This window comes from Anopheles marshallii, chromosome 2, assembly GCF_943734725.1.
Source record: "Anopheles marshallii chromosome 2, idAnoMarsDA_429_01, whole genome shotgun sequence".
Taxonomy (NCBI): domain Eukaryota; kingdom Metazoa; phylum Arthropoda; class Insecta; order Diptera; family Culicidae; genus Anopheles; species Anopheles marshallii.
Window position 1 is genome coordinate 20,956,877 of NC_071326.1, and position 25,549 is coordinate 20,982,425.

The 25,549-nt window shown below is 38.4% G+C and overlaps 1 protein-coding gene across 1 annotated transcript; it reads right to left on the reverse strand.

The window, feature by feature from the left end:
- Window positions 1–24,246: 24,246 nt before the first annotated feature.
- Window positions 24,247–24,756, reverse strand: LOC128716721 (uncharacterized). The gene has a single exon (XM_053811357.1). It carries the CDS (start codon window positions 24,754–24,756, stop codon window positions 24,247–24,249), a length of 510 nt encoding a protein of 169 aa, XP_053667332.1.
- Between the last annotated feature and the right edge of the window lie 793 nt (window positions 24,757–25,549).

The window sequence follows — 25,549 nt, forward strand, 5'->3', positions numbered from 1 at the left end:
ACAATCGATCTGTGTTTTTGATCTACAGGCACTCTCAAGAAATACCGACTACAAAGGTTGTGATGCTCTATTGGTAGATTATTATGTTGATAATTTTGTTTCGATTTTTCCACAACAATAGCTAGAAACGGCTAGCATTATATTCATACAATGTAAATATTACAAAGAACTATTCAATGGTTATAACTAGTATTTTTATCGCATACTGCTGTGAGGGAATAAATTGTTTTAACAGAGACATATTTTATTTGCTGCAACGTGCATTCCTTGTTATACTCGAGAAAGATTGTTATACTCGACAGGATATCTTCCTTGTTATACTCGAGAAAGATTGTTGTTAAAATACAAAGGCAATTCAATTATCTCTCTCAATCTCTTTTTTTGTACTATGTGGGTAGCATGTTTTTTTTATTTATGTATCGTTCTTACATTTAGGATAGCTTAATCTCTTCCAAAAACAGATATAGATATAAATATAGATATATATATATATAGAGGATAGATTAATTACACCCCTTGTCAAATTAAAACGAATATTAATTAAGTACGCCCGGTGGAATGATGTTAACGGTGCAGGTCTTCACACGAACGGACCGGACCAAAATCCCATCCAAAAGCCCAGGACTGACCATCTAGATAGGGGTAAAGACCTCTTGAAGTTTTTGTTGCCAATTTATAAAAATATTAAAGAAGCACTCAACAATAAGAATTACAAACTGGATTGTGGTATACCTTCTGCCGTTCTTTAAATCTCATTCCAACCTATGGAAGTAATTTATTTTAACGCTGATATAAAGCAAGGTGCAACTAGCGGCTGCCTACATTTTCTCGATCTATCATCGCTACATAGCTAAAAATAGGAGTCCTTCTAATGTACAAACATAAATGTCCAAATGTTTCTTAAATAAAATGTCTTGTACTATTGCATGTATTTTGTTCAAGAATAATTTCATTACGAATTGTAAGCTAATCTCATCTGTAACTGTATTCTGGGAAATCTGCATCAGAAGTGGTGTGATCCTTTACGCTACATCCAGATACTCGAAACCATTATCTACATTGCACCGTAGTGCACGACAACTTACAACTTACACTCTAAACTTAATTTATACAGCAGTGCCAGCTTATACTAGTTCGAACCATGCCACAAAAGTCTCATTAACTGGACTGTATAAGTGCATTATGGAGAAAATCAATAGTTTAGCCATAAAACGTACACCGGTACGTATCTCCCATGGTTGAAGCTGGTACCTCGCGTATTTCGCCATTGTTTAGCTCGAGGCGCTTGGATTGAGCTTGTTTGTATCGATCGGTACCGATGGGAAAAGTTAATGGAGCAAATAAGCAGCAAGCACTCTGCAGTAGATTTTCCATCACAATTCAATACCGTTCCATCCGATTGCGGGATCACGTCGGGGTTGCCTTTTCCGCCATTTCAGCGATGGTAAGTGTAATAAACCCACAGTTTTCCTCTATGCATCCGCCTATCAACATTGTGGTCAACCATGAAAAAGTCAGAAGTGCACTTTTGGAAAAGCCTACAGTTCCATGGAAAGATCGCAGCTCCGTTGGGAAACGATAACAACATACTGCTATTCGCTTCCGCTATTCTTTCGGACAGGGGTGGGCAACACTTTCTTTTGTACTTTTTTCTTCATGAAGTTTTGTGGTTTTTATGTGTAAAAACATAATTAACTGTAATTACCCATTGCTTATTGATTTCTATTTCGATTAACTCATTACTGCCCAAAAAGTAACAACATCACAAAATTAACATTTCTTTCGATTTCTTACACAGCTTTAAAATATTTCTCATTAAAAATATAAGCAGAAATGTCGTACTGTTTTATATTGGCTATTTGCGTGAAAACCAAAGGCTATTTTTTTGTTCCTTTGCCGTCCACTGCACTATACTCTATACACTCACAGTCACAAAGGTTTTCCCCAATCGCGTGGATGTTGATGACCACGTTCGATTGGTTCCATTCTATTATTCAATTGAAAAACGAGCTAATTAGTGCACGAATGGCTATCGTATGCCGCCCACGTGCAAAATCGTACGCTTGCAAGAAATTTCTTTCTTGACTGCATGATCCGTACGGATTGTTTCCAAATGATATATTCGAACTCATATGCTCAAGGACACATTTTGTCAGCGTTAATTTCTAATATGAAATTAACGCATTTATATTTTTTAAGCAATAAGTTTATGTATTATAATAATTATATTTTAAAATATTTCGATATTTCGAATCGCAATTCTTTATGACAAATAAACTCATACTTTCATACATACAATATATTACTTTTTTAAACAGCGATACACAACATGAACATACGACATAGTTTTTTTACGTAATGCTATGCTAGTGCTATAAGTTCCTTATGTTGAACAAGCACTTGAATTTGCTGTTTCCAAATATCGACCAATTTTGCGTTATTTTTATTCAACAAAATCAATGAGCTATGAAACAGGACACTTAACGACTCGCCTTTCAACACAACCATGATTTATTTCTTTAAATGCTTCATTGATTTGACTTCCTTGCCTTCCGCTGATATAATCCAGAGCATAACAAACGAATTCTTTCAATAATAATTTTATTCATGCAAGAAAACATGTTTAATGGATTGGAAAATGTGCGAAAAGTAAATTTCTGTCAAGCACTTACATTCAATATGTGGTCAATTTCGTCGATTTAGCAAGGATGGTTTGAGTGACTTGGAACGAATTTGACATTATTCAAAATTGTTGATCGCAGCTTTAATCACTTGAAACTATTTTATCTTTTTTTCTAACATTTTTCTTAGAAAAAGGTGATAAAATATGAAAACAGCACAGATTATCAATTATTAAACTCAAATGCGATCACACGCCACACATAAGGCATCTTTTGTACAATTATAAACAAAACACAGTCCAGTCGAGCCAAGGCCGCAAACCTCTTTACAAAACCGTCATAAATTTATCAGACTGCAATTACATTATACCCCTAGCAAAAAGCATAAATGAGCTCACGCAAGGTCTTTCCAACATAACCGGAAGGCCGGTCATAAAGTTACTTTATGCCGATAATTAGGACAAAGCACTGGTACCGCATATGTTAACCCAGAAGTCAGCACACCTTCTTCTTCATTCGGCTAACACTACCACAAACAACGTAGACATTTTTAGCTAATTACTGAAAGCTAAAGGAATAAACGCAAGCGGAGTCCGGCAATGCCGCCGCAGCCAGGCTTCTGCAGGCTTGAAATAATTTCGCGTGCTGTTCGTACAATAGCCAAACGGATTGAAAAAAAAAACCGCAGCAGCATTTCTATTCACAAACAAACGTGGCTTTATTCAAAAAGTGTTGGCGTGCCAGCCACACCTAGGCCATTTCATCAATGTACACTGTTACATGTGGTCTGTTGCATGCGATGTGCACCTGCCGTGGATATATTGTAATGAAAACATTGTAGAAATCAAGCCAGGAACATGTTACAACTTACAACAGTATTGAGCATGCTGTTTAGCAAAATCAGTAACCTTGTAATGAAAATTTATGTGTTTTATTGAAGATCTTTAGTGCCCAAGCTTCGGTTGGGAAAATATAAAAGCCTTTTGAAAACTTTTGCTTGTATAGCAACCCTGTTTTAGGGCGACCAAGCTACACTTGGTACTTGATATGGATCTTTCGCTATAACCAACAAATCCGACACAAATCATTGCACCCGTAAACACTGCTCCAGTCGTCTTTTTCTTATTCCCTCTCAATATTGGTAGTGTATTCCACTTTCCACTACCTTCGTTCACTTAGATACAACACAACCGCGTCCCTTGAATCATCCAAGCCTCAACGCTTGCAATCCGGCTAGAACTTTTGCCTATCCCGACATGAGCGTGTTAAATCGAAACGTCCCTGTGGTAAGATGAGCTTTCAGCGTACTCGACAAAACTTCCCGAAAAATTAACCCATGAAATATTGCCCAATGCTAGCACACTTGTGCTTCTGAGTACACCCGACGAAAGGTAACCCTGTTCACCCTTAAGGGATTGCATGTACGCTACAAGGCACACTTCCAGTAGCTGACCGTTCGCGTTCCACTGTTCCGGGCTGTTTCAGTTTACGAGCCGCTGTGCACAAGAGTTCCCGGAGTTCCACTATTGCTTCACTGCCATGTCGCTCCACATGCTCCACATACGTTTTCCGGTCCGTGAAAATTGAAAACTTTTCCACTTCGTTACACTTCCACCACCTTTCCGGAGCGAGAACATCGGCTAGGCAAAGGGTTCATTTTGATTCACTTTTCGGTGAACTGAATCGACTGACTTTTCGGCAACACATAATGCGGAGTAGCGAATGCAATCGTTCAAAAAGGACTCTCGTGTGTTTGTGCGGGTTGTGCTTCGCTTACTACATGCTCATTTTACGAATTTATTTGTCTGCTGCTTTGAAAATTCCTCGTTTTGCTGCTTGTTGTGTATGTTTATTTTGTGGCATCCGTCAAAGATCACGTATTCGTTCACTGGGGGGTTTAAAATGTCCTACATGGTGTAAACGCTTCGCATTCACTCTGTGAAGCCTTTGCCTGGACATCCGACGCCAGATGGTTTTGCTAGTAAATTTTCTAACGATCTCATGAAATACACACTGGTGTGCAAAGTTGAAAACGCTCCAAACAGGAAATTAAACATGACAACCGTATTTACAGCTTAACGATTGTTGGCAAATATAATAAAACACAAATAAAAAAGCGAACAATGACAAACTGTAGGAATATTAAACTAATTCCCCAGGCGCAAGACGAACATATTCCGATGTTGTGGTCGTGTGCTCAGTTGCTGCGATAGCTTCGTAAGTAAATAGCATAGCAATTTACAATTCAATTCCATGATCAAACCATACATTTTACTTGCGAGGGTTTTACATTCCATAACTTACCCACTGTATGGATGCCTTCATTCACCGTACAACAATTGCAGTTGCAAGAATTGCCTTATCAGCTAACCACATTGCAACGAATTTCACCACATTGCGAACAGTGCTTCAAGACAAATGACATTGTACGTGTCCATGCGCTCCCAAATGCAATACGGTAAGTGAAGAAAGCCATGCTATGGCGCACGCCTTATTTTTACCATCGAAAGCCCGCGCGCGCTAATGTATGGTAACAAAAATCTGTTTTGTTCTCTAGCTCCAACAACGTGGCGGTACCTACTTTTTTCTCTATGCGACGCCATGGTTACGACGTGGCAAGGACAGACCAACCAAGGGAACACACCTTAACCGCAGAGCAATTTTGCTGCATCCTTTTATCGCTGGTCGATGGTGCAAATGAGTTTACCAGGATTATGGTAGTAATTTATATTCCCCGCATTGGTTTCAAACAAATTGGGTAATACTTTATGCAACATTAATGCTTCGATATCTATCGCAGAGCTCATTCTATTACTTTGCAAAGTGTCGTGCGCAACTCTACATTGTAATGAGCAAATAGTCTCGAACTTACATTTACTGTTTCTTGCAACACTTGGCAAACTATTTTTGCAACACTTTCAAATTGCATTACAATTTAAGATTGATGGGCTTCTAATGTGCTCTTCTCTTATAAAACTGATTACAAACAACCTACGAGCTTCTGTTCAGGTGGTTTGTTCAGATATTGTCAGCATTCTTATCACACGTTGAACAAAGAATTTCATGCGTCTAATCATAGCAAGGAATTTGAGTTACCCGTAGCCACAATAAGTATCATGGAACTATAAAATTATGAACCAACAGTGTTTTGACGTACGAATCTTCATCACGGTTGCTATATACGTTCGGATATTCGCTTTAAAGACAGCTAATGATCAACGACACGATTATCGGCAATGATTTAAAAACCTGTGCAATATCAGAGCCAAGAGGCTATTAAATAGTGAATGCTTCAAAATATCATCACCAACATTTTGCTGTAAATTCAAACATGCTAAATGGAGTTAACCAATCAAAGTAAATCATACTTCACAGTTTACGTAAAGGTTGGTGAAATGCGATAAACCAGTGTCGGGGGTTTTCAACCATTTCTGTAATTGCTGTAGTATACATGTGCTTACTGTAAGAAACACTGTAGGTTGTAGCCTTCAAAAGTATTTTATCTTGGTCAAAAGTATTTTATCTAAAGTTAAGATTCAAGACAAGAGAAATCTTTCGAATTCATTCGTAACGTTATATTATAAGCTTTACGCAAGTTTTGTATCCCGAAAACGTTCCGTTCCCAAAAAAAGCCGTAGTAAAATTAGTACACAATAAACTAAACCAACATTTTCCTTCTTAATTGCCTGTACGTAAATGTCCCCAGCAACGTCTCGAGCTTCAACAAGAGATTATTGTTTATTCAAGGTGTAAAAGGTTATCCTTTCAAATGCGAATAGCACGGTGTACCTGTAATTTGACCTTTCTTCTCTCGCCGACCACCATGCCGAAAGTATTCATTGTTCCACAGAACGCGACTGGCTATCATTGGGAAAGAAACGCAATGGTGTGGAAAAAGGTACTCATCGGGTACGAAAATTTAGTGTCGTAAATATTTTAAATATTTTCCACAAGTGCTAGCGTGGAACGAAAGGAGGAACGGTCCAAAAAAAACCCGCACACACACACACAAAGACACACAACGAACTTCTACTACAAAGCATTTGCAAAGATTGCTTGAAATAACGCCCTGTGGAATTTAGGCGACACCACAACCGAGTGCATAGGGATCAAAGCAACGAGCAGAGTGGTGGCAGCGGGGAGAACGTCGAGAGAGGGAGAAAAGAAAATGAGGTAGATTTTTCACGTTCAATTTGCCTTCGGGCGATAATTTCTGTTTCATGATTCAAAATGCAAATCAGAAAAGCGATAAAAATGGTAGCGATAAGTAGAATGGTTGATTGCATAATCATAGCAAAGGAAAGGAAAAAAATGAATGCTAACTTTGGCAGCATTTGCATTGCTCGATTTGGAGTGGATGGTTCGGCGTTTTATTTTCGATTTTCACACTTTCTCCATGAACTAGACACATGCATACTGAATTTATTAAAATTGTTTTTTTTTCTAAAATCCATACCTCAAGCCATATCAATTGCCTTTTTTTGTTAGAACGGCCTGGTCGTAACGACCTATTTTTACCATGTAGCCGGATAGTCAATCCTTGCTACAGAGGTTTGGTCCGGTCCGTTTGTGTGAAGACCGGCGTCGCTACCCACACGCCACCGGACTGCCCCCATATCATTTGTTACCGTTTACTAAACTTGTCCTAATTATTTCTGTAATAGAATTTTTCAACCGTGATGTACCGCATTAATTAGAAAAATGTAAAGTTGCCATAGTAAACAAATTTCATTTCTTTTCTTCATAAATAAAAACCATTCCAGACCTAATAATTCCATTGTATTTTTTTTATACTTGTAGGCTGCTGTATACATAATGCAAACCCCTCCATTCTAAGATTCCATGTAGCACTGCTCGACAAAAGAACAATAAACTGTTGCAAATATTATAATCAATCATGGAGAGTTTATGACGCAGCATGTTGGCGTAATTATGTTTCTGTAAAGTTTTATGGAACATGCAGCTACATGTAAGCGCATAAAATATATAATAAGTGCCTTTATCACTTTATTCATTAGTATTCAGATTCTATATTTTTTATTAATATTACACTAGTACGCTAGCTTGTAATATTGATTAGATTAAAAGCCAGTCCGAGCCAATGATGAATATGTTTAAACACTTTATATTCTAAATTGTTCAGATCCAAAAATTGTAGACACTCTTTTGGGGTGTGTCACACAATAAATATAACTATATAATAGTTAACTCGCCTTATCATTAGTGACAAGCTAGAAAAACCATTAGGAAAGATAGGAGCAACAAGCCACAAGACACAAGAGCACAATTAAATCTTTAAAAAATTACAACCATTTGCTGGTTTTTGTTTTCTGTGTAAGTTCAGGACTTTGCTTACCCATCCTTTGCCCATTTGCACGGCCAAGTCTTTTACATAAATCCGTAATGGGGAAACTTTTCTCCGCTCCCAGTGTAAACTTTTACCACATTTCATTCAATATTCATGATGTGGTAACTGCTGTGTCACACTTCCCACCGTGAGTTGGAAGACTAGAAATAGTGCACTGATGGTGAAACGAACGAGACATCACAATAAGACAATCATAAAGAACTGTTAAGGTGATTTCACAAACTAGCACTGAAAAATAACCCTCTTATTGATTTTTTATAAAAAAAAACCTCGCTATTCAATCGACTTTGCCATCCACAACATGCAGTCGAAAGTATCAGATGATAAGCCTTTGCGGTGAATTTGATTCGCATTGTGGTTGGATTGCAAACAAACCTCAATTACGATAGTAGTGTGATATACAGGGGGGGGCAGAAATACATTTTTGCTCTCTGTGCCAAGTATTCGCGTAAGAAAAATGTACTCATCCGTCTGCAAACGTAAACGAAAGAGCTTCTGCAAACCGGAAAGTTTTTGTGCTTCACGCTACGAAAAAGGATTGTCTGGAAACTCAGTAATCAAAGTAGAGAAAAAAAGGATGTAAATGAACGTAAAACCAGGCTACATACCCGAAGCAGAAGAATACCAAATTAATGGTGTTATTCGTGATGTTGGTGGCTCACAAGTAGCGGGCAAGTTGTACACTGGTACCTTCAACAGTCGTACTACGGGTAATGGTTAACTTTCGCATAGGTAAGACCGTAGGAAACCCGAGCATATTCTTACAACACAGTACAGCAAGTTGCGTCAAGGTTTCGAAAGTACTAATAGCACTCGTGCCGGCCCGTTGCACGATATCCATTACACGGGAAAGTACATCCATCGTGATGAAGTATGGTTGCCAGCGGTATATTAAGCGTAAGGAATACAAGTGGAAAAGGCGTAGCGAAATGGAAAATTAACTACCGCATTGTTTGTGCTGCGTTGAATCTTCAGTGACCAGACAGTGGTGCTTCGGGAAACTTTTTCCCAGCTTTATTTTACCTCCGATTTAAGAACTGTGCACAGTTTCTTTCGCAATCGTTGCTAAAGTTGGCAGTCCCGTCGTTGCTACAGGTAAGTGCATTTATGGCGTAAACTGAGCTGAACAAAACACGGTTAGCTTATATACTCTAGAAGAATTGGTAAAGAACACACGAACCATTTTGTTTCATAATTAAGGGAGTCTTAATGTTTTCTATTATTTTGGGCATCATCTCATCGTACCAACCGTCACTTTAGACGTTGCAGTTGGCTAACCAGTGTTGCGGATGTGTCTGCTAAACAGTTGCTATTAAAATTTACTTACTCTTGAACTCTGTTGATTTGCTTTGCCAATATATCCAACGACACATATTACCATGTCTGACAAACGTGCACACACAAACGGGTGCAATTAACATGCACGATCCGTCAGATGCATGTTTCAGCAAAAGCATTTCGGTGCAAAAGCGATTCGCACTCCGTTATCCCTGAATGTCAACAAGAGCCGGTTCCGTATTGTTATGGTGATAACTCTCACAACTGTCCGGACCGGAAATGGAATACGGTACCCAGTTGGGGGATACAGGACACAAAGCAGTACTTCAAAATAGATGCAGCGCTGCTGGTAGCCTTCCGGTGCGAATCGGTTTTTATCATTCGGCATGTCAGCCGGTCGCATGGTGGTCGCTGGAACTGGTGGTCAAATTTATGGAACTAAAGATAAATAGCTGTCTCTGTCTGTGCAACACATAGGTTCAAACATCAAACACTTACGGTGCGATGCTGATCGTACGGATACGGTTATGCAATACGGTAACTTTTGTATCAATAGCATAGCGGCATGAACGGTCATCTCACATCCTGGCCTGATGGCACTTTCTCTAAACGTGTGATATCTAACCGAGGCGTATCTTTTACACCATGCTGTTCCAAAGAATATTATTGCATGCTGCAATACCACAACCGAAATACCCAGAGAAACCGGCCCCGACATGCGTTTGAAACCCGTCTGAGCGACATCCGTTACGCACTTTCCGTTTATTGCTTCAGCTCATTTAAATTCTCAAAATAAATGCTTGTCAGGAATATGCCGACGTACCGTACACAACACTGAACGGTCTGAAAATGGTCTCCTTCTCGTGTACAACGGGTAGGTCCCCGTTTTTGGCGTGTGCTCCTGTCACGGCCAGAAAACCTGCGGCGGTTTCGTTCGATGATAACAACATTTTGACTGCTTGTCCACATTTGCATTACAAACCAACGCCGTTAGGTGTTTCACGACCTTCTGGTTGGCTGTTTCCATGGTCCATTGGACAGTCAACCGCAACCGTGCCGTTGGGTGCCACAAACACACACACAACAAAACTCCGGCATGGTTAGTACATGTCATGATTTCTGCTCATTATTATGTGTAGATTGCTCCGCACCAGTACGGTTTCCAGCAGGACGGTAATTAACGGAGAATGTTGTTCCTCTGTTTCGCTTGTATAACACTTGTGGGGAAAAGAAAGCGCCTCTACACCATATAAACAGGTAAAACATTTTCAATCCAAATGTGTTGCTCATGCCCTCAGCACAGTACAGATATTCAATTTTATTGTTAATCCATAATTGCCATTCCTGGCAAGCTGAGTTGTTATACTCAGCTTGACACAAAACAAATGATACTTTTCTTATGATTTTGTTCTTGTAAAGAATCGTGTTTTTAATTGGTTGCAGTGAGGCAATTAAAAACGTACAATACTCAGGGATGTTTGAACACCATTCTTATAGTGCATCTTCCAGAACGAAATCGTAACAACAGTACAAGGCCCAGTACATCTTTCCCGTCCCTCAATGACACGCAAACAACAGACAATAGAAATGAGAAACAAACACTCTCTACTATTGTAGCACAATACTACGACACGTTCTTGACATCTTCATGGTCACAAAAGCATAACAACTTTACTATGTACCGTGTGTCTAATAACTTTCCCTCATGTCGTGAATAACGTATGGAATAATATATTGTACGTACTTATTGCAGGAATTATCCCTGATAGAATTACTTGAACAGATTTAGAGACAAACCATCAAACCTTCATAAACTCTTAACAATTTGTGAAAAATGTCTTCTTTCTCTATCAATGGCAGGACGTCACAATCAGATAACACAATCAAATATTTATCACAAAATGATAAACAAATTGAATGGAATGGGTTTACCTTCCGGTTGGTGATTCACCCATTTCAACAGCTTTTCCGATCCGGTTGCGCCGGCAACATCTTGTACAAAAGTTCTTTTGTTATGATTATTGTTTAATAATCACGTGCTTCCAAAGAACACAAGACGGTGGAAATAATTAAAAAGGAACCCATCAGCGAGTGGGAACCACCTGAAATAATAAAACAACCACTTCAACGAAGAACAAGATGTAAATCGCATGGACACCTCCGGTAAGCACGCAAACCATCGCTCCGGTATGCAACCCGTCGCCCGAAATAACCCCCTTGGAAAACATGGAAAACAATTTCACCAGCCGTCGGCAACCGGGGGCCGGCAACGTATTGGGGAACGTCGGTGGAAGAAATTTTAATATTCATTTCAATCATTTCTGCCTTCTACTTGATTTGATGACAACTTTTTGCCTTGCTAACAATCACCGTTCATTGGTGGTGGGAACCGTTTGCGAGTGAAATTATGGGTAGGCGGTACACTACAGACCCGTTCGGAATTATGAATTACGAACAAATCGTTCCAGAACTGGCTATGAATAATTCATTTCAGGGGAAAGTTGCAGGAAGGGTCAGCAAACTGCAGTAAAAGAAACGTTTTCCTCCGTTTTTTTTCTAATATTTGCAGATTGGTGTCTGTCGCAAACACTGATTTATTTATCGCCTTTTTATTTTAATCCGCGTTTATCGTATGCAACCGTGCTTAATTTTTATGTTCATCATTTGAAAACATATCTGGAAACATCATTTGAAACATTTGAAAACATCTTTGGAAGCACGTGATAGATATTGAAAAAGATTCGAACTAAAGTAATCGTGCTTAGCTAATCAAAAAAATGTATCTCGAAATTTATCTTTCTATGACTATTTAAACGCAGTTTTAAATTAAACTTCAATATTTATTTTTTATAAAAATATGTGTAAGAAATCAATGGATAAATCATCACCCATCTGTGTCATCGGAATAATAAAAATTTCCTTATTATTATTCATTCATTAATATAAACATTTAAATGTTTTTTACTGATATCACTTTTATTCTCTTCTAGTATCATCGAACCCTTATGCCGAAGATACATAAAAAAATCTTATGCATTTTATTTATTTTTACACTAAGCTGCCAAGTAAGCTGACTCTAACAGACAGGCAAATAAATAAACAGATATCAATGCATCGACGATGTAGATTTATCCATGTATCCTATAATATCGATGACAATAGTAGTAATAAGAGTACCATTCTTTGCTATTAGTATGTAGTTCCTTGTGATGATATAATTTGCATACCATGTCACTTTTCAAAAGAACTCACCGCTCAAATTTTCCATCTTTCTGACTGACAGGTGTATTTCATCAAAACCTAACAATTTTAACGATGTTCTCATCTTACTGCCTCGTGGCCATAAGCGTTTTTCATTATTGATCGCTTGCCTGTGGTCACCGCATAGATTTTTGTCCTCTAGAGCTTATGTTACCATGTCTGAAATTTCGCTCCCTGTCAATAAACTCTCTAGAGAATATATCACTTTCCTCTAATCTGACACCCCCACTCCAGGTGGACATTTGAGCAGCGGTGCAGGTTCAGGTTTCTATTGGCCCTGGGGTTTCATAATAATTGAGCGGGTTCCGGCCTTTCAATTTCCCTTCGGTGCTGACCCCGTCGATTGATAGTCAAAAGTTGACGTTTGATGGAAGTATCCAGCCTGATTTCCACCGGTCGTCACTGATGCTACGTTTATTGATTACGAACAGACGACACGCATGACCTTCCCATCATCTTTCACCACTAATGGTGTATCGGTTTTGTCGGCCACAGTACGCAGTATTCGAAGAGTGTATTAGATGACAAAAGATTCATAAAGGTTAAATAGAATCGCTCACTTAAGCACGGTGATTTCTGCCGCCGGATGGGTTTTGATTGACAGGCGGCTGTGGCCAGCAGGGAATAGCATGTATTGATAAAATTCTGCCAGCTTTGTAATGGTTGCGTTCGAGTTTGGATGCATTTTTGGCAGTGCCCTCAATATGTGGAACACTTTCCACAGCAATTGTTTTCAGTTGAGACGAAGACTATTGCCACTTACTATTGATGATTAACACAGAATGCAACTATGCAATTTATATATCCAAGAAATGTTTGCTATCAGCAACGCAACGCACTGAACAGCAAAGCTCTAAACGCTACTGCACTAAACGTGAACGGTATCACAATCTACTTGAGGTATTGCATCAATATTCTCGAGGGTCTAGTTAACCGACTAACATTACTTGATGCTTCGACTCAAGACGTCCTGCTAACATCAACAAGCAAGGCGCTCAGTTACTATTGTACTGTTGCCGCGATTAACCAACGCACATTTCAGACAGAGCTTTAGTTTAATTCTAGCAATGAAAATCGCCGCTTTCTGGTTGATTGCTTTTGTGACCAAAGGTGCATTCTGTTTTTTAAACTGTTATCTTCCTAGCGATTATGTGTCACTCGGCTTTGATTTTCAAGTTATGAACCAAAACATTCAATACTTTTTCATGAAACATTTAAATCCGGTAGGTTTTGCTTGGTTCAATCACAGCCATGGACGTTGCCTGCAGGCGAGTGCATTGTTACTCGATTCACTATTCGTTATAAACATCGGATGTCTGGCGCAACCTTTTACCGCAATTGAAAATGTTAGTGTGATCGAATGGAATACATCCAGCTTCTCCATTGTCTGCAGGCTGGATAACGGAGGAGCAAAGTATTTTAAAACATTCGAGCTGTTTCTGCAAGAAAAGAAAACGAATAGAATTGGACTGATAGCGATTAATGAAGAACCTACCTACATAAAGGTTCTTCCGAACGACACATCGAAGGTGCATTTTGAACGTAATTGCTCCTGTAACTATCGGATTGAAATTAAATTTTCCAAGAATCAAAGTCGAACTTCCACAAACAGAGTCGACCAAAGTTACAACTTCCTGAACGAAATAATCATCGCTGGCATCTGTGCTCTACTGGTTTTGTTAGTTTTCGGAGTGAGCTTAATCTTGTACTGTACATCGTAAAACAAGCAATGAGCTAATCTAATATTTAAAAAATACTATTATGAATGATGGATTTCTCCGCATGATGCACATGTTAAGCTCGAAAAAGTACAGCAATTAATCTAATCTTTTACACTTCACACAAATTTACACATAGATTCCTTGTATCTCTCAACCGTAGAAACAAATCATTTCGCGAATAAATCGCAGTTTAATGTTAACTAGCATCGGTTTTCTCATGTTAATGAATGAAACAAAAAAATCAAGTGATAGACCATCCTAAACTTGTATTTACTAGCTGCTACTTCAATTCTGCTCCAATCGTATTACTCTCTTCTTTTCTTCCTGGTACTTCGGATTCGCTATTTCACGCTGTATTATCCATGCTTTCACACCAACATCGTAGACTTATTCCACTTTCCCTAGTTTCAACCAAACCATCATCAGTCATCAGTTGTGTTCCAGGTGAGCCAGTGCTCAATCTAGCGCAATGATCCGCTTACTTGTACCGAGGATAAGCTCAAGAAAAGCGAGCGAACGATAGCTTCAATTAGGTTTGACACACAAGCGCCAATAAATCTCTACCACCATTCATACGGAAAATGAAGCAAATCCCTCTTCAATGAATGAACGATTTATTCAATCACTTAACGAAGATTAAGGTGACAAATTATTTGATCGATTTTCGACTACCTGTCTCTTAAAGGTCAGACCTTCGATGCCTGGCTGCAAGGAGTTTTTATTCTGCAACTTTATGAGTTGATAAGCTTACACAACTTCAATGCATAGCCCACGTATGTATGCCCTTCAGAGAAAAGAAATATAATCCCTTGAAAGTACGTCATTATTCTTTCTGACTATCAAAGCGATTTCCTTCCCAAACAACTGACCATAGCGCTGCTTAATCGAAATCTCTCAACTATGAACAGACAGACAAGGTTTCAGTCGAAAGCGTTTTAGTCTGTACTAAAATTCGATTTATTTCGAGTTTGTCCGACAAAGCACACAAGCGCAATTACGTTTATTGTGACGTTTGGTGGTTTTGGAACGATTGATTTCCTTGTGGAATGATTTCAAGGGAAAGGAATGATGTACGATTTGGTCAGAAGTGCACGGTCAAAAGATCTGAAAAGACTTCAGCAAACGTCGTAAACGATTCCCAAACCAATGCGTTTAACAAATAAGCAGTGATTTATTATTGGTACGTGCTCTATCTGGACCATTCGAAGTGAAGTGCATGTTTTGGGAAGTGTTAGATTTTTTTTCAACTTTACTGTGGCTTTGCAGCCTTCACGTTCAAACGAACCGTTGCCGCCAGATGAATCGTGTTTCATAATGTGCTGACGATCACGGATAGTTTACTGAGAGCTTTTTCTGACGTTGAGTCACGTTGAAACGTTCCCGCTACCGCCGTGTATCATAAGGTTCTTACTGAGTTTTCATCTATTAAGAACAAAATGAACTTCACATGATGTCAAAAAATAATCATGTAGTGTTCTGTGTTGTTAGATTTGGTACGAATATGCTTTATATTTTACTATTATTCTATATGAAAATAAGTTGAACTGCCATTCGAATTTTCAATATTTGCATTCGAGTTGTTTCAAAACATAAAAATAATGTACTAAAAATCAATAACGCTGGAAAATCAACAACGAATTTCCTCGACTCCAAATAATTGACAAGCTTAACCAAACTTTTGCTTCAAGCTAAGGCCTTGCACCAATCACGTCACCAGGATAAATCGGATATTCGATAACGAACGATGTTTGTCAAAATTTATCTTAGGGAGCTAGAGCGTATACCCTTCTTCACCAACATTCACGTAACTCTAGGCTACATACAGTGCAAATCGGCTTTCCTTAATCCCTTTGGTCGAACACATCAACGCATAAAACCTTCCCGCAGCATGGTATGCCTCCAACTGCAATGCTTGTGAAACGCTGAAAGAATCGCATTTGTGCTATCAATTGCGTGCATCCATTACCCAACAGCAGCAAAAAGGTCTACAGTATCGAGTGTGACGAGTGGAGAGGAATAACCCAAGTCACGTTGGCCATTTCTAACGTCGGTACCTTGGTCGCCGGGTTGCACCAGAACCGAACATGCACATTTTCAAAGTGAGCAAAGAAGGCTGATTAGATGGCACGGATAACGTCATAACATTGAAACTTCACACAACCTGACATGATAATTACCCTTTACTTTGTTCATAAATTTTATGTCCAGGTATACCGCAGTGTACGTCTCGAGCCTGACGGCCGGAACCGGAGATGATTTTTTCAACAATTTGAAAGCCAGGCATCCTGTTGTTAAGCATAAGGCTAATGTTGGATGAACGATCATAGAAAAGGGTATTTTCCATTTTTTTTGTATTTAATACCAACATTACTCCGGAAATTTGTTCTATCTCCACAGTGGAACAACACTTTCGAAACCACTAATACTTTATAATGGTAATACTTTCATTACCATATAGTTGGAAAATGAAGATAATAAGAATTTTATAATAATACGAACATATTATACAGTATATTTCATATTTTACAAAATAGCGTATACTTAGATAAGTGTATTGATGATGAGATGAGACACATTGGAGTTATAAATCACCCAATAAGACCATGAGATGGTGCTGCAATCGGGCTAACCGGAAGTTGAGGTCACTAACGGAAGCAATCAATTTCACTATCGAGAATACGCCACATTATTATGTGCTGACCAACAACGGAAATAATCAAAAATTTGCATATTAACATGATGCTCTCGAAAAGTCAAATAAAAACAGCAGAGAGGTATTGCTACCGTGGCACAGTCTGTACCGTGTAACGTTGCGCAAATTAATGAATATGTTTACTGATACTTTTTACATAAATTTCCAAGAACCTAACCGCCCATGATCTTTAAAAGAAGCTATCAAAGAACCAAATATATTTACCAAATTTCCTTGCAACTCAACAAAATAAAATCAAATCAAAATCATCATCAAAAATCAAACAAAAGGATTCTGCTACAAGCATTTTAAATATTTATATAGTATATTCCTTTTCTTCCATCTCAATCACTTCCTGATCATAGAAATAGATAAGGCGAACATGTCCACTAGGTCCTACAACGAATATCATTCAGAAAACGACCGGATAACCTGACACTAATTCTTGAGATATTGATGTCTCAATTGTTCATTATGTCGGCTATATGGTGCTGGTCATTACTTTACCATTTTATCTCAAATTACCTGAAGTGCTATTTCCCTAGAAACTATGCGCCCAGCCAAAGCAAACGTATTGATTGAGAAGTTCTTGGCTGGGAAGATGCAATACTTAACGAGGCAAACGATACGTACTATCGATAATGGGAGAGAGATTATTTACATTTATTATTACTACCAAATGGGAAAACTATGCCTTCGCCGTGTGGCTTGGGAATCATAAGCATCGTAGCAAACTGTACATCCTATCACACAGAGATCAGGTTTCGTTGGAACGAATGCCCATTGTGGGCACTGGTCCTATCGGCTACTCTGCCTGTTGTAGTCTGGAAGTTGCTTCGGATCATAGAGCATTCGCATCGGAGTTGTGCAATATTTTCTATTGGGGATTCAATTTACATCCATTCAGAGAAGATGCTTGTAATGGAATTGAACTACAGATAATTGATAGTTTGTGTATGCTAATTAAAACTAACACTGATGTTAAATAGCTTAAAATAAAAGCAAGTCTTTCAACAGTCCTATTCTAAAGCCGTTCCCAAAACTCTACAAGGACAATCGAACTTATCTTCATCTTAGCATATAAATTCGTTTTTTTTGTTCAAAAATGCATTGGACAATACAACATATTTCCAACAGAAATCACCTGCTAAGTTAGGGCCAGAAACTGGTTCTGACACTGTCATGTGAACATGTAGGCCAAAAAAATATAACATTTAGCTTCATAAACGATGCAACAATCGATACACTAGGATTTGAAGGATTTGAATCGAATAGTGAAGCGAAATAGAGTGTAACAGTTGACAATTGATGAGGCAAATGGAATACCTTTTACTCAAAAGAATCAACATACTTCAGTTATGGTTAAATTTGTTTGATTTTTAAAGTATCAATATTGCTCCCGAATTTCTAAAATGTTCTACAAAAATATGATAAACTAAGCGTTTAATATGTTATGTTTTGGTGATGACTCAAACGATACTCACAGTGATGGTTCATATGATTGACTGTGTCTATTACCACAAACCGGAAATAAATCCCTTCCAACGCGAACGACACAATCACAAACATCTTCGCAACGACATATCATAGATACACATCTGTCAGGCAATGATTCAAACACGTGACGAACAAAGCAGAGATCCGTTACTTTGAAGTACCTAGATGACAAGGCACGCAATCTTTCACAGATGCGATGTACAGTACGTGCCTATCGCGAAACTGCACGGCACGTAAACGATAGCAGCAGAGAAAGTCAATAAAACGCAATCATGTGCTAAATCGATAATATGGAACGACACCTCCCTTTTTCGTATCACTTTTATCGAGAACCTGTGATATTCAAACACACTTAAATGCGAGGGAAATATATTTGAACGATTGGTAATCGAACAGGTACATGGTTAAGATGCCTTTCTGTTTTGTTCGATTCTAAATTATCTTAAAAAGCGATACATAGTGTTCATTTACTTCTATCCTCTTCAAGCAAAAATAGGCGAACATTTACATTTCACGTCTCTTTGGGTTTTTAATATTTTGTACCTAACATATTGGTCTTCATATTAATTGTGTCTAAACTTATACCAAAGGATATCCAAGTGTTAGAAGACTTGCTATACTCAGTTGTAGAGCAAAATAACTCGCTTACTACACCGAAAGGCTCTCGCCAAATAGTCACCATTTCCATGCAATTTTTGAAAGCCCCCCACTGTATGAAAAAATCCCTATTGCTGATGGACACCTAGCATTAAAATACTTTGCTTCCATTCAGCACAAACAGCTTTACACTAGCCGTTGTGGTTACTAGCAGAATCCACATTCGATACGTGCCCTTTTGACAGACCGGTTACCATTAATGCTACCGGTATTGCGCTGTGCAAATGCATCTCCATGGAAGCGTAAACATCATTAGGTGTTTAGCTCGAGAGCCACTTATCTGATGGCATAATCTGTGGTTGACCACGGGCGTTGACTCCGATATCGTTGGACGTAATGTGCACCGCGATAGGATGTGACCGGAATGTGTCATATGGTCAACACCAGCTAAATGGTCAATTTTCCATTTCAAAGCTATAACGGATGTGCATTTTCCCATTTTGCGATCGTGTTGCTTGCGTTCGCGTAGTTGTGTTAAACAGTTTAAATGATTTAGAACAATGTTAAATTCATATAAAGCTAGATTTTAACATCCATATCTTAATAATCTCCGACGAGCAACAATATTCGATGCACAAAATTGTGTCTTAGCTAGGAAAAGAAGGCAGGTTTGTAAAATGTGGAGAGTGTAAATATATCATTCATCATCAACATTCAACATTTCCAGCTATGTAATAGGAATCCTTATCCATGCTTTTTTTTCATTTTTATTACGAACAAAATGACAATTTATTACTTCTTAATAACAAACGCAAGTAAAAAATATAAAATCAACGTTCACTCCATTTTCTAAAATGTCAGTAAATCCCTTTTACCCAGATAAATCCTCAGAAGCACACCAAGGCATTGCATTCAGCTAGAATAAGGATCTTACGTAAGCCAAGTGTAACATCGGATTATCCTCGATTCCTCGTAGCACAGTTCAGCAATGCCCGTGTCAACCGCTCATCATACCCTTAAGCATTCGCTTGGTTTAACAAAGTAATGCGTAACTAAGCAACTGGTCGAGAAAGGAAGAAAGAGGATAAAAACTCAACCGAAGGACCAAATACTACGCGCTACGAAGCGGAACTTCTTGTATTAACAGTCTATGAAACAAAGCTTAAATGATACTGCCAGGAATTACATTTACGAAATATTCTATAGCAATAAAGCAAACCATTGACTTAATTTTAGAGGTTTTTTTTTTGGGCAAATGTTCCAGGTTCTGGTTCGTGCCTGATATTAAAATTTTGAATTATGATACTTTGATAAGTTTAATGCATTAAAATATATCATCAATGGAAGCTAATACAAACATCTGATCTTATCCTAATTTTGCTAGAATAGCTTTAATTATCATGTTTTCAGCATTTACAGCTATAATTTTCTATAGCTATATGTATAGCTACCCACAAAAAACATACACTGCGTGAAGAATCCTTATGAAGCTTAAAACACGACTTTTGTTTTCAATTTAAATTAACTACAAATGAATCACTAATTTCAAAATGAATATGCAATAAAATATTCAATTACATTCTTTCCGTTGCGGCATACTCTATCTACATTTAATTAATTTACCTACTTGAAAGATTCTGCTCACCGCTGTACGAATACATTTGATACCGAAAACAGAAAATTGTTTTTGTTCTTTGCCGGCCAGACTACAATCGGATATATTCCTTCTTTGTACTACGACTCACACCGTACCCATAGGTGAAAAAGCTGCAATTGTACGCCAAATTTTGTTACTCTCGCTTGGCTAGTTGGCTTTACCTTATCTTAAACCTTTGCTTTTTGTTTATTCTAGTGGCTTCACATTTAATTTCACTAATTAGTACCTCCGGTTACTATTACTGCACCGGCAGTGCATGCAGTTTATCGGCTTCATACACATTTGCTTCTTATTGTGCTCATGTTTCAACACCACGTGCGCATGTGTGTGAATCCATTGTTTCTGCTGTGCAAACCACTGCAAACGGGGTTGTGCCAAGGATGCTGATAAAAATTTCTAGTTGCTTTAAAATGAAACGAAAAGCCTGAAACGATAGAGGTTGCCAACGAGCCATATTAATTTTATGCTACTTCGTCCCTGTGTAAGCACTTCATAAGAACGAATTTTCGTATGCACAGTGGAATGAAAATAGAACACAGTTTTTAATTAAATTTTCTGACAACAAAACGCAGCTTGCTGCACCAGCCACCGAGTGCCGTGTAATGGCGCTTTTTCTTTTTCAAAGAAAATCCTTTCGCTTTTTTATCGTCATTTTTTCAAAGCGTTGGTGCAATTCACGTAAAAGAAACGATCGAAGGTTGTCTGCTTAGCAAAAAGTTTAACAGGAATACTTCATGAACATGTTTTTTAAACAAATCCTTTAATGGCGATATCACACGCGTGTACATATATAGCTGTTAAAAAACTTGAAAAGTGCGCGCAGTTGAAACATGGATTATTTCATGTTGTTTGTATTAATTACATGCTCTTAACACATTCTCTGTTTTAAAATATTTGATTGAATTAGTTTCGGAGCTTTGTAAGCGTTAAATGACTAGTTTCAAAAGCCTCCAAAATGACATATTCAAAAGGCAGAAACAGAAGTATACCAAAACATATTCGATAGGGAGAAACGCTTCTCGTTTTTCTTATTATAATGCAAAATATAATCACATTTTCACTTTAACTGTTATGCCACCTGCACATGTAACAGGAATAGTAAGAACATAGATTTTTTTCGGAAGTATCACAAAACAGCTTATTCTTTTATGATGTTAATTGCTTTCATAAATCATAATTGTTCATAGTAAATTAACAAAAAAAAAGTTTTAAAATCTGTTTCGTATTTGCTAACTCTACTGCCATATTCCTCATAATTGTGCAACTACAATTAAACAAAAAACACACAAACAAAACAAACCACAAACATAAACGCACACAAGAAGCATCAAGTACTGGGCGTCTCCATTAATATATTCCACATAAGCCAAATACAATGCATAGACAATCCAGCCAATCCTCCGTAGCAATTCGACAACCTGGTAAAATTAAGTCTATTCGCCAAAAATAGCAGACTGTCTAGTACGCCAATAAGAGAGATAATAGTATGTAAATGTCAAATGCGACATATTAATAAAATCTTACTTTCTGTACGATACTCTACTTAATACATATCATATTAAACGCCATTCAATTCATTATTCTAAATAATGATTGTGCTTCTGCTAGTTTCATCTTCGAACCTTCGTTTCATCGAACCTTCGTTTAAATAGACTCCGTTAAGTAATTGGACGCCTAGAGATGCTTAATTTGATAAACTTTTCAACCGAAAACTGCCAAAAGTGGATTTTTCTTTTTGATGATCGTAAACTTTCTGCAACCAATTCGGCACGCTGCATTCTAACTCTGTCTATCTTAAGACTTACGCTTGGTGACGAGATTTTTTTATCCTACTTTTCCGTAAGATGCATCCACCGGGGTAGAATATTGAATGGAAAGACAACGCAACGCATCGGCAAGTTTCTCTACGCTCTGGAAACGCACTCCATTTCATCGTTCAAATAATTTTCCACAATTTGCCTCCTGTACTCAATCTTGGCTGAGTGTACCGAAAAAGTTTTGCAAAGTGCAGCACCAACTAGCAAAGAAAGCAACCGTCCAGCCGTGGTAAATCAGTCACTGTTTGCGGTGCGCGGAAAAGAGGGGCATAGAAAGTTGCCGCTGGTAGGGACTCGCAGTCGGGAAACAAAATCGAGCAACGGTAGCAGCAAGAAGAAATTTTAGTTTCGCATTAACATTTTGTCATTAAAAATTCCGTTTTGTGTAATAACTTTTCTTCTCCAATGCGCACGAGACAAGCGCACGCGAAGCATTTTCCATCAAAACTTTGCCATTTTCCGCCTTCTGAATCTTCGCTACAGAGATCTTCCGGATCCGACACTGCCGAACGTAGCGTAGGGTGTATTATTTCAGGCATCGAGTCAGTCAGTCCGTGGCTGGTGATGATGCAAATGACGATCGCCATTTGTCCGGGCACCATCAAAACCGCTACCGCGAGGTCTTATGATAAAGTGAAAACTTTAATCGCCATGTCACGCTTCATCAGACGGCTGGCTGGCTCGTTTAATGAATCGGTTCAAGAATGGCTGATAATTTGTTAAAAAGAAGGAACCACATACCCCTTTTCACCTGCACACACCCCTGCACACTTCCTGCTGTTTAATCAACATAATTTCCCTACGTCTAGGCGGGAAAAAAGTTTTCCGCACGCCGACTAACTAACTTTTCTGTGAACCCGGAGAAATGCATCAACATTCTGTTCAGTATCTTCAGGATCATGAGTCATTGTGCATAAAAGTTACCAAACAGCTGCCCGGGGACCATGCAGTCACGAAAAGCCGCCGTAAAGTGTCACGTGTGTGTAATAAAATGGTCTGGAAGGTAATTTCGTCACGCGTTGAAAAGTTGCATTAAAATAAAACAGAAGCCCCCTAACATTTCGAATGACACGTTGATTTTCATGGCACTGAGGCATATGGGAAATATTAATTACTTTTTAAACAAATTTAACAAAACATTCCAATAATATTTCATTCGTCGCAATTTTTTTCATTCCATCGCTATGAATTAACTGTTTATTAGTCATACTGTTAATATCAACCAAAAATTAAGATATCAAGTATGGTAGCACTCGCATACATTTGAAAGCGGAATCGTAAGCCAGCTCGCTTACCGCTCATTAGAAACATAGCGAGGCCGGGATTTAATTGGGAAAACTAGTCAAACTCATCGAATGCACATTCAATCCGGAACGTTGTTAGACGTTACCGAGCGTGGACGATACAACGTTTCATCATAAAGCTGGAACCTTGCAGCACAGCGAGCCGGGTAAGCTACCCCGAGTTCTTTTGCTAATCATCACCAGTATGACGAGTGCACGAGTGCTTGTTCTCGAACTACTCCAACAGCCCGGAAGGATAAGTGAGCTCGTTACGGTAGAAGGGCGACAGAATTAAATTACACAACACAGACCATTCGAGAAATCACTAATAATCCACCACTTCAAACCCTCATTATGACTCTGATTCCATCCCCAGAGCAATAGGAAGTTGATTTACATATTTGTGCATTAGTTCAGGAATTACAGCTTTTAGGTTTACAATTTATAGACGTCACTAAAAGTAAGAACAAATAACACACAGCACTAAGATACTGAGCGCAATTACCACTACCCCCGTTGGTATCCAGAACGATTTTTCTTTCCATTCATTATGATCAATTTTCTTGCGATTACGCGGAACAACTGGAGGATCTGTATATAGAATTTTAAACTCGATCCGAAAATTGCACGCACATTCTTGGTAAAAAGTTAATCGAGACCAACTGATGGTTGGCGAATCCACAAACTTCGGCTCCTGATTCACAACAATCCATCCGTGTCGGTAGTTGTTACTGTCGCATACAAAAAGCTCAAATGACTGGTGCCCATTCTTTGTCGTTGTAAACTCATAACTGATGTATGTTAAAGCTGAGTATATCTTAGGCGTGTAGGACTGAACTATACGTCCGTTCAGACAGCTGATGCTTATGCTCAACTCCTTTTCGCCACACTGTACGCTTACTTGCAAGCAGCGCCCTAGTGAATGTTTAAACTCTGGAAACAGAAGCTCATTGTCGCCAACCATGTTGAAGAACGTGAGCGTTCCATTTTCAAGTCCCAATCCTTCCACCGGTAAACTATTCCCTGTCCGATTGGGACAACTGGCGCAGTCGACAGCTTGAAATATAGCTGACAGAAATGAAAAAACGATTGCAACGATTGTAACGACCATCGTTCAACTACGACCAATGGATTGATAACGTGGCTGATATATAAGATCGTTTGGTGGTTGGCAATGTGATTAAAATACTTTCACTTTATTCAATTTACAAACTATTTAAGTAGCTCAAATTTATGACATATTCATTAGTTTGTTTCGTACGACTAAAAAGAAAGTTTTTTATTAAATAATAGTTCAATAGCGAGCAGAATCATTTGTATTTCAAACTTTCATTATTGTTTTCTTCTCTGTTTCTTCATTCGATGATTGTTAATGCTCTTTTCACCGTTTTACTTCATATTTCCCAACGCAAGTGTTACTCACATTCTTTAAGCAATTGTTATTTTTTTTTTCATTTTCCATGTCATATATTCAACGAGCATTCCCCAGACACTGCCCTCATCATCATCATCATCGCCATTATCTTGTTTCGTCTTGAAGAAAACTCCTAATTTTGGTGGCTCTTTTCACTTGAAGCACACACACATGCTTTCTATGACGCACCTCACAGAAGAACATTCCTGGGGAAGGTCTTTGCTGTGTATATGCGCATCGTACAAACAACAAAGAAAGCAAGGGAAACTATTATAGTTAACTTTTCCGACACATTCAGGAGCACAAAAGGAACCACTTGTGTCACCAAAAGGAAAAGCTCTAG